Source organism: Psammomys obesus, unplaced genomic scaffold (assembly GCF_907164565.1).
Source record: "Psammomys obesus unplaced genomic scaffold, mPsaObe1.curated_primary_1811, whole genome shotgun sequence".
In the NCBI taxonomy this organism is placed as follows: Eukaryota; Metazoa; Chordata; class Mammalia; order Rodentia; family Muridae; genus Psammomys; species Psammomys obesus.
The window spans coordinates 2,431,995-2,443,023 of NW_026590511.1; the positions used below are offsets into that span (position 1 = coordinate 2,431,995).

General features: G+C 39.6%; 1 protein-coding gene across 2 annotated transcripts; it reads right to left on the reverse strand.

Annotated features, from left to right (window-relative positions):
- Positions 1-601: 601 nt before the first annotated feature.
- Positions 602-8,437, reverse strand: LOC129677088 (zinc finger protein OZF-like). 2 transcript variants are annotated; one of them, XM_055607690.1, is made up of 4 exons: positions 8,389-8,437; positions 3,120-3,246; positions 2,866-2,923; positions 602-2,334 (listed from the first exon to the last, which is right to left on the reverse strand). In XM_055607690.1, the coding sequence occupies exons 1-4, from the start codon at positions 8,389-8,391 to the stop codon at positions 966-968; spliced, it is 1,557 nt and encodes a 518-aa protein (XP_055463665.1). In that variant the 5' UTR covers positions 8,392-8,437; the 3' UTR covers positions 602-965. The 2 variants fall into 2 exon arrangements, with proteins under 2 accessions (XP_055463665.1, XP_055463666.1); XM_055607691.1 differs by lacking the exon at positions 8,389-8,437 and adding an exon at positions 8,076-8,123.
- Between the last annotated feature and the right edge of the window lie 2,592 nt (positions 8,438-11,029).

Below are 11,029 nucleotides of genomic sequence, written 5' to 3' on the forward strand. Positions count from 1 at the left end.
GAAATAAAACCTAGCTAGTCAAATCTGGCATCAAGTACCCTAAACTGGTGGATGAACACACCATCATTTTGGTTTCAACAATATTTATGTTATGTCCTGTGTGTGGACATGCATACAACCCAAGTGTAGCATTCACAGAAAAACTTGCCTGATTAATGTGGGTATCCAAGAGAATGAACTCAGGTCATCAAGCTTAGCAGCAACCACCTTTACTCCCTGAGACAATCTTCTGGCATTCATTTGTGTTTCTGAGAAAGTGTTAAAAACAAGTTCTCAGAATAAACTGTTAGTGTTAGTTTTAAAATTGTGTGTTGCATTTTCTCTCTTAGCCTGGCTAGTACACAAATACTTGAAGACCAGGCAGCTACATTTATTTACCGTGCTTCAAGGCACAAAACTACATTATTTCTTTATTCTTAACCCTCTAAGCTAATCTGACTCCCTCTTTGCCAAAACCCTTTTTTATCCATTGCATTTTATGGCTTTCTCTGCTCCAGCTGTTCTCTCTCATATTTCCTGGACCTCTCTGCCTGTGGCAAAATCCCCAATTCCTCTTTCTCTCTTCTCCTCCCATGGCTGGTAGGAAATCCAGGCTTAGCACTTGACTGTTAAGCTGCTTTATTGACACAGCAGAGGACAATTAAGTAAAGTTTCAAAGGTAGATTCTCATAACAAGGAGTGCAACCAGACATGGGGGCACAGAAATCAGCATTTGAATTTTTACAACGTACACAATAACATTACACCTGTAACAAATTATCAAGACAAAAAGAATACATGGAAAAATATCAAATTCATTTACAAATAGATTTTATTATTCAAACTGTCCTGTATTGTAATTTTAGATGACAATATATCTACAGTTTGAAAAGTAGACAATATTTTAATGATGGCATGAATCTATTAATCTTATTTCAAGCACCAGTGAGAGCGCTCAGTGTGGAAAATGAATGAGACAGTCAAGACTATACCTCATTTCCTAGATTCCTGGGGGATTTTTTGTAAGTATGAATTCTTTTATGCTTTTGTAGAGTACTGAGACAGGCAAAGGCTTTACCACACTGATTACATTGATAGGGTTTCTCTCCAGTGTGAATTCTTTCATGATTTTGAAGATAACTCTTACGTGCAAAGGCTTTACCACACTGATTGCATTTATAGGGTTTTTCTCCAGTATGAATTCTTTCATGTATTTGAAGAGTACTGTGACAGGCAAAGGCTTTACCACAATGATTACATTCATAGGGCTTTTCTCCAGTATGAGTTCTTTCATGCTTTTGAAGATTACTACGACATGCAAAGGCTTTATCACACTGATTACATTTATATGGCTTCTCTCCAGTATGAATTCTTTCATGCATTTGAAGATAACTGGTACATGCAAAGGCTTTACCACATTGATTACATTTATATGGTTTCTCTTCAGCATGAATTCTTTCATGATTTTGAAGATTACTACGAAATGCAAAGGCTTTACCACATTGATTACACTTGTAGGGTTTCTCTCCAGAATGAATTCTTTCATGCATTTGAAGATAACGGTTACGTGCAAATGCTTTACCACACTGATTACATTTATAGGGTTTTTTTGTAGTATGAATTCTTTCATGTATTTGAAGAGTAGTGTGACATGTAAAGGATTTACCACATTGATTACATTCATAAAGTTTCTCTCCAGTATCAATTCTTCCATGTATCTGAAGGTAACTGGGATATGCAAAGGCATTACCACATTGATGATATTCATACTTTTTCTCTGTAGTATTAGCTCCATTTACTTGTAGACAACTATGACTCCCAAAGACTTTATCTTCTTGATTGTATTCATAGGACTTCATTTCCAAATGAGTTCTTTGTTGTAATTCTAAGGAGGCTTTATCATATTGATTATATTCATGGATATCCTCTTCATTATAGGTTGTCTTGTGTACTTCAAGATATACGTGACGGTTAAAGCTTTTACTACGTGGCTCACATTTATCACTTCCTTTTTCCATATGATTTTTTTCACATCTTTGAAGAGAACTGGAAGAAGCCAGAGCTTTCCCACACTGATTGCATTCATAACAATTTCCTATAGTATGAGTCACATTACATGTGCAAAGTGAACCAGGACAGACAGAAGATCTTCCACATTCCTTGTACTCATATGGCTTTTTACCAGTGTCAATATTTTGATGTATTCCCACTGAAGCTGGATAACCAATTATTTGTAAACTTGTATCACATTCACCTCTTCCTCTCAGAGTGGGGATGACTATATATCTTCTAATTTTTCTGGGAGAGAGAGAAGTACTATGCTTCTTTCCATATCCAGAGGGACATTTGATATAGCTATTAAAGGAATAATAACAAATAAAAGATGTTCAAATGGTATTCACACAGTTTAACTTTTTATTTCTTAAAGACATATGATATAGATTCAAAAATTCTCCACCACAACAACCTTCTTGACTCTCATAAACTACCCCTCACTAAACTATGCTAAGTCATTACAAATATATGGGTAATACTAGCTTTACTATTGACAATTTGCTTATAACAGTCTTGGACATACATATATTTCCTAGTCAATGTATTTACCCTTTCTGACACTTGAGATGTATAAAACTAAGTAGATGAACAGTTCTACAACACGGTACTCATATGGCTAAAATTAATTAAAATCTGTTTAAGACCTTGTTTCTTGTTTCTGAAAGGAATACTTTGCAGCTACCTGACATTGAGGTATAAGGTATTCTGAGCATATAATAAACCTCACAATTCTATGTTTGTTTAACACAGCATTATTTTTTCATTAAAACTTCTGGGTACATTAAAATTTCTTCAGATGCACATATGTATCAGCTTGTACATGAAAATTACCTTCTATGTCTTCTAGAACTTTGATAATGTTCAATATTCCGGTCTTCCCATTTGTAGCCTAAAATACAGTACCAGAAAATGTATGATATATTACTGGAAATGACACAAAATTTAAAATTATTATCTTTGGAGAACCTTAGAACAATGCTTGATTATTTCTTTCTCTTTCAAAATCAAAATCAGAGAACAGCATCCATCTCTAAGAAACGCTTGTCCCCTTAAGTTAAAGAGTGAAGGAAACTTCACATTATTACCTATACAAGTAAGGTTCCAATAGGTTTCCAGCATCACATCTTTGTAGAGATTCTTCTGAGAGGGATTCAGCAAAGCCCACTCTTCCTGAGAGAAGTTCACATGCACGTCCTCAAAGGTCACTGCATCCTAAAGTATACCACAATATGCATGTATATACATATATATGTATATAAATATAATAAAGTATGCATATATGTGTAATAGAAGTGGTGACACCAACTGCATTGTAAATGTATACTTCATTTAAAATATATTTACATAATTCTATGTGCTCAACAAATCAATTCTATGTCACAGAATTTTAAATGCAAATTACCAACAGAAAAGGAAAATCACATCTCTCATTTCTGTGCATACCGGACAGAATATGCCATTGCAGAAGAAAGGCCTACTAACATATACAAAGAGACACAGAAACAGAGCAGCATTGTTGAGGATACATCAGCAAAATTCTATCAAAATTACTAAATTAAAAAATAAAGAGAAAATATGGGTACAGTGGTGCTTATCTTTAATCCTGGACCTCAGGAGGCAGAGAAGAGTGAGTTCCAGGTCAACCTGATCTTTGTAGCCAAAGGTACCTAATGAGACCCTGTCTCAAATAAATAAACAAAAAAAGCACATAGGGCACACTCAAAATTCCTCCAAAGACTTAAACGTTCACTTCAGAAATGTACTATTGTCTATCAGAAAACTGGAGTGACCTTGTATAAACTGTAAGGCTAATATGATATTCTTATGAAAAAAAGTACTTTTAATAAGTTAGTGACTCACGGATCAAAGAGTTCTCAAAAAGATTAATAAAGTAAATGATGATATTAAGAAAATAAAGCATCAATACCATCAACAAAAAGCAAGTGGCTATATAAAGATGATGCTACAATTATGATCACTTGTTGCTTTTGTAGAGGACCAGGGTCAATCTCCAGCCCACACCATTCCTAACTCTAGGCAGAATCCAATGCTCCCTTCTGACTTCAGTCAATACCAGCCTTTCATGTGGTTCCCATCTATGAATATACGCAAAAGACTCATGCTCATATCTTAAAAAAATTAAAAACATACATAAGGCTAGGGAGAATTGTTACAAATCTGCAATTCATTCTGGAGATCAGTATTAATGTCGTCCATGCATGTCATCCTGGTATAAAAAAATTATACCCTCTGCCAAAGTTCAAAAGTCAAAATGTGGGTAAAGCTCAGCACAATAACAAATGGTAGGCACACAGAAAAAATCTAATCTTATAAGATTAAATATAAACATAAAAATACCAGGCAAGAAAAAATGGCTTTTTAAAGAAAAGCAATTGCTTCTATTTTACCATACATTATCTACAGATGGAGTCTGTAATGGTGGTGATGGCTATATGAGAATGTGGCTATATGGGAAGGGGCTGCTCAGTCTCAACCATACAAAAAAAGACAAGTGTGATGAAGGTGTTAAAACTCAAAGCCCATTCTCAGAGACTAAATTCCTCCAGAAAGCATCTTCCTCCTAAAGGTACCATAAAGCACCCAAATGAAGACCACAAACCAGAGACAAATGCTCAAATACATCATCACATCTGAGAGATTTTTTCATTCAACTTACCACATTTTCACACAAGTCATGATAGGCTCACCCTCGGCCCATAATGAAATAAGCATTTATCCTAATTTCAAAGATCTCCATATTATCTCACAGTCCCAACACTGTTGAAATGTCCAAAGTCTCTTTTTAACACTAAGGCAATCTTTTGACTTTGACATCTTGTAAAATCAAAACACAAATTATATCTTCCCAACACACAGTGGCACAGAATATACATTTTCTTTGCAAAGAAGGAAAGATTGGACCAAGGCAACCTTGAAACCCTGCTGGGCAAACACCCAATCCTGCAGCTCAGTGTCAGACACCTGGGGATTCACTTCAAAGGGCTTAGATGGCTCTTTCTGCAATGTCTTATACTCCTTGCTCTTTGCCTATTTCCACTCCCTACATGTATATATTCTTGGCAGGTGTCTCAAAGCTTGGGTATCTCAACATGTTGAGATATGCAATCCAGGCTTTACCATCATGGATTCATGCAATGACTTCTCCCAGGCACCTCACAGTGGGTCACCTCACTTACCAGACAGATGGCTGAAACAGTGCTGAATACATAGGGGAAGTATAGATGACCCTTAAAATTTGTATCTTTCTTCTTTTAAGGAAAAGATGATAAAATCACAAGGAGTTCTAGCTTTGGATGGACCTTACCTCACTGAAACAAAGCAGCATCAAGTTCTGCATGGAGTTGCTTTCTGGGACTAGGAATCACCTTGTCTTTTTCTTCCATAGTTAAAATGTTTTGCTAGGTATTGCAGTACACTTACAACACATAATTCTCTATGTCCAAAGAAGAGCAGGTATCTTCTCTCTAATGGTCCTAACATCCCTGATAATTGCTGTCTGTTTCAGCACATGGTTGACATCTGAATTTACCTACAGGTCTTTTTACTTACAGACCACACAGGTTTTATTAATCTATGGCTCCATTGTTAGTCTTTTCTCTATGAGTCAGGAGTCATAACTGCCACAGAGTGACTGTTTAGTCTAGAGATCAGTCCGTTACTCTTTCATTTAGCCTTAATTGATTTCACAAGACATGCACAGAAAGAGAAATTTCACAATATTACACAGCCTGCCTTAGTAACTGCTCTATTGCTCTGAAGAAGCATTATGACCAAGGCAACTCTTACAATGGAATACTTTTGTGATAGATTATAGTGACAGAAGGGTGCTCCATTATCATCTTGAAATGAAGCATCATGGTTGGCAGGCATGGGGCTGAGTGTTACATCCTGATACACAGGCAGGAAGAAAGAAACATTTGTCTTGCCCTGGTCTTCTAAAATCTCAAAGCCCACCTAGAGTGATACACCTAAACAAACAAGATAAACCTATGCTCACATGGGCATACCTCTTAATTTTACACAGTTAGTACTACTAAATACAGACCAAGCATTTAAAAATAGAAGAGTTGTGAGGCTGTTGCACTAATATAAGCCATGACAGTAATATAACCTAAGGAGAAAAGAGCTCTAAAGAAAAAGAGTGAAAGATACTAATAGAAACAGAGAAAAAGAGAAAAAAAAAAAAAAAGAGAGACAGACAAAAGAAAGAAAATACTGGCTTCCACAATATAATGTGTGAGATAAGACATACGGATGGACTCAACTGTCTCTGCCTGAGGCCACAGAAATCTTTCCTCTGTTCTTTAGCTGTGAGGAGTCTACCTGCCTAGACCATGCCATGGGTACCATCTCCTCCTGTATTCACGCTAACCTCTCAAAAGTGTCTCTATAAAGAAAAGGCTGTAACACTGTACATTCAATGTTTGAGAAGTGTAGATCCAACTGGAACTTGTGTCTGATGGAGGATAGGGTGGCCTTAGCAGGGAGTTGAGCTAACTAACCTTAGGCAGAAAGCAACTGTAAAAGGAACTTTTATTTGCCTGCTTCAGTTGATGTTTTGAAGGCTTACTGCCTCTATCTATCTAGGCCTATTCCTGGACTCTAGCCTCCACACAATCTAATCTAGGCCTAAAATGTTTTAGGGCCTGTGAGACTTACTGCTGAATAAGCTCAGGCTTTCTTGTTCATTCTGAGCTCATAGCTGACTGGTTCAACTCAGCTGTTCTGGCTCAAACTCTTCTCAGAGCTGACTTATTCAATCTGGTTTTTCTCTCAGCCTCTGAATTGCTATGCTTAGCCTCAACCTAACTCCAGCAATCTTTTTCAATCTTCTAACTCCTCATTCTCTGACTTGTTCAGTCTTCACCTGTGTCTAGCTTGTTCTCTCATTCAACCTCTCTCTCTGTAAAACTTTCCCTGTAAAACTGCCTTCTCCCTCTTTCTCTGCATTATCCCTTAAGTAGCTTCTCTTTCCTCTCTTTTCCTGAGAGTTGGGCTTATCCTATTCTGTCAAGTCTTCTTGGATTTGTCACTTTCTTTTTTGCCACTCAATTGACATCACTTTCAAACATGGCCGCTTCCTCCTACAAACTAACTTTACCTTCATTGTTTGGGATTAAAGGCGTGTACCATCACACCCGGATCTTTGCTTTTTTTTTTAACCCCAAACTTGCTCTATACCAGGCTGGCCTTGAACTCAGACCTGCTTGCCTCTGTCTCCTGGATTAAAGGCGTGTTTGGATTCCAGCAGGATCACACAGACTTAGAAGGTCTTTGGATGTGATCTGTGGCCAGAGTAGCCTAGCTCTGAATTAAAATTACTCTACAAGCAACCATGTGGTTTGCTGCCATCTTAAATAATATGTCAATATTATATTACAACAATACGGAATGTGAGCTATAGAGTCAACAAATGTCCAAAGAAAATTGTAACAATTTATTCTACCAACAACAGAAAACATGAAAAATCATGAATGAAAAAAATGATCACATACAAGGTTAGAGAAATACTAAATGCAGTGACATCCTATGACTTCAAAACTTTGAACTGAATACAACTTCAATAAAAAAGAAAAAAATACAGAAAGAGAAAAAATAGAGACAGACAAAAGGAAGAAAATATTTTCTTCAACTCCTTTGAATGGGTTACAGGCTTCCTTAATAAGAACAATTAAACAACTGGAGCCTCTAAACTGAGATTTAAGGATGTGTCTTTTCTCTGAGTGCACGGTATTACCCCTTGTTTCCCTCCCCACCCAGTTCACTCAGGGAACCGGAAAAACCTGTCTGTTCTGTACTGTCTGGGAAAGAATAAAGAGATCAACAACATGAGAGCATAATTAGAGGGAAAGAAAGAAATAACACAATTAAAAGAGTAAATGTTGACGAACGAGGCAGGAAACCCAGGAAGTCTGGCCTTACTAACACACGGGACTGGACCACCGCGGCATCTACATGCAAATGTGTTAATAACACAGACTTTCCACCCGCACAGAATTAACTGCGGACGGAGCCGACACCTGAATGTCAGTGCAGAGCTTCTAGACGACACTGGAGAAAGAGCTCTGCGAGTCAGCACACCTGCTTCCCTGCAGACAGTAAAAGCGGCTGAGGCTCGCTGCACGGTGACGTCGGCAACAGGAAAGTTTTCACGCAAGGCTCCCTAAGCCCTGAGGACGCGCAGCCAGGGGAACCAAGTCACTCAGAAGTTCAACTTCCCCCTCGCGGAGGCGCAGTGACCTCACGGGGCCCCGCTTCCCGTCCCCGCCCCCGGAGCGAACCCACACGGGCTCCCGCGGCTCCTCCCCGCGTGCGGACGGCGGCCCCGCTCACCATGGCGCGGACTCCGAGCTCTCCCTGCTCTCTTTGGCTCCCGGCAGCGGCTCACAGCGCGGCTCTCCGGAATATCTCAGCCTCCCTAGGTACCTTAGCCGAGCTTTAAGTTAAGACCGACCGGAAGTGCCCTCCCCGTTCTGACTGGCGGGTCCGTCTAGAGGCCCTGATTGGCTAGTGAGCTCTGAGTGACAGGAACATCTCTGGGACAGAGTGCTGTGAAGTGTCAGAGCGCGGTGTTTCCCAGCCATGGTCTACACTTCAGTCACAGAACTGTCCCAAATCTGCCAAGACTGACATTGCAGTAAAACTTGGGCTAGCTACCGTACGGACAATCCCACGAACCTAATCTCAGGACCTAAAAACGGCTTACGTCAGCATCTGTCGCCATCACCTACGGCCGCCGCCGAGCGCCCAAGGTTCGCCAGGTGTGTTCGGCCAGAGAAAAGGACCCGCCCGTCATCCCAGTTCTTTCTCTGTTCCTTGAGCTCGGTCCCAAAGTTTCCCCCTCGCTGCCTTCGTGGCTCTGCTCCCTGTCTGTCAGCCTCTGTCTCTTCCCCAGATCTCACTTCTCTCCCCTCCCCAATAATCCTTTTACACCAGATGCATATTTAAGCTCCTGGAGTAATTTCTCAGGGGCACACGTTGGCTCGGCTTGCAAAAGGTACACCCCCGTCCCTCTCCCCCACCCCCGCCGCCGCGTATTTCATAACAGCGCCTGGACTGTAGTCCCTGCATTACTCCTGCAATCATTAGTAGGCACTGCTTCTTTGTCTAGGTACAAGGTCTCTAGCCTATGCCGAGCATTAAACAACGTGAAAAACAGTGATCCCCACTTGCCCCACAGCTGAAAGGGCGCAAGTCTATCCAGATCAGAGCTAAACCACCTGATTGATAGTCACCAGGCATTAGCAATTTAAAAAAGGCTCAAAGGATTGTTCACACCTCTCAGCTGAACAATGGTAGCCAAAACACAAGTTCCCAGCCTTCAGTGGTAGCACTGGCTCATGCCAGCACTTGGGACATCAAAGTTTTAAACCTGATACACAGAGTGAGTTCCAGGACAGCTAAAGCTACGAAAAGAAACACTGTCTTTATAAACCTAAACAGGGAGGAAAAAAAAAAGAATAAAAAAGTAAAAAAGAAAGTTTAAATCAGTTTCGTTTATGACACCAAACACCAACTATTAGAGATCCCCAAAATGAGGTGACCAGGAGGAGGACATAGGATTAGAAAACAAAAATAGAAAATTTGGCATCATTATGTCTTGCATAACCTGATGGCTCATGTTCAGCAAGTTTATTAAGACAGACAGCTCTGATACACTATTTATATGTGGAGAATAAGATGTCATCAGACAGATAATTTAGCAAAGATGGCAGAACACCTCAGAGTGAGCACACAGTGGCCATGAGACTGATCACCACAGACTCTCAGGCTGAAGAGCCTGGTTCCCTTGACTCCTTCAAGATGCTTCCTCCAGCACCAGACCAGAAGTTTCCAAGTCTACCTTTAGACAAGACAAAAAAGTAATATTCTCTTGGTGCCTTCATCAGAGCATCTGAGAAAACCTTGGATAGTCTTGGCTCCCAAAAGGCTTACCTTTAACCTAAACAAATACGGAAACAAAAGAAACAATGAATGGAAAATTAGGACTTAGAAAGAAAGACTAGTATAGGTTGGAGAATCAGTCCACATAACAGGGAATGAGAAAGTACTGACGACACAAAAGGTTGATTTTTAAAAACCATAATTGAAACACTTTAACTAAATTACTTTTTGAAAAAAAGCAGACTCAACTTGCTAATTCCCCACATGAATTTAGAGCTTTGAGTGGAGGTCCAGTCCCAGAATCCCACCACATGGAGGGTTGAGCCAGGAGCATCGCTAGTTTAAGTCCTGGTATTGCTACAAACTGAGTTGACAGAATACTTGGATAACTTAACCAGATCCCACCTCAAAATAACTTTTGTTTAAAGCTCAGTAGACAGATGCTGGCCAAGCATGGGATGGGTTCTAGAATGAGTGCCTGGTATTTTCTACCCCCAAAATGGAAATAGAGTACTACAACCAATGTACTGGAATAGGTGGGTTAGAAGGAAGTGCTGTAACAAGAGCCAGCTAGTTGGCTCAGAGAGTAAAAGCGCTTGCAACCAAATCTGAGATCCTTGGGCCAATACCCAGGGGAAGAGCTGTTTCTCCAAGTTGTCCTCGTACCTTTACACATGTGCTGAGGGATGTGTCTTCACACATGTCTTCATGGTACAAATTCAGAATTTGTCAAAAGAAAACTGAGAATAATATGAGAAACAAAAACAAATAAACAACAACAAAAAACCCCTAATAGAACAACAAACAAATCTAGAAAAACATAATGGTTGTGTTAGTATAACCATTGATCAATACAGAACTCCTTCACAACACTGTCAGGATGACAATAGGAAGGAAAGCATTCACAGTTAACTTCATACCAAGTTGTCAAATTATCTCTTCACAGCTTCCTTAGGGTAACATGGGAACAACGGAAGAGTATTTCAGAGAAATACTTACCTTTTGGATTGAACAGCTACCTCTAGTCTGAGTTGTCAAAGAAAAACAAACGACAAAAAGCAAAACAAAAAAAAATTGCAGTAAAATGAGT

Coding starts and splice junctions, on each gene's coding strand:
- LOC129677088 (XM_055607690.1), bottom strand. Junction 2,924..3,119: donor TTGGAACCTTACTTGTATAG/GTAATAATGTGA, acceptor ACTGTATTTTAG/GCTACAAATGGGAAGACCGG. Junction 2,335..2,865: donor AGTTCTAGAAGACATAGAAG/GTAATTTTCATG, acceptor TTCCTTTAATAG/CTATATCAAATGTCCCTCTG.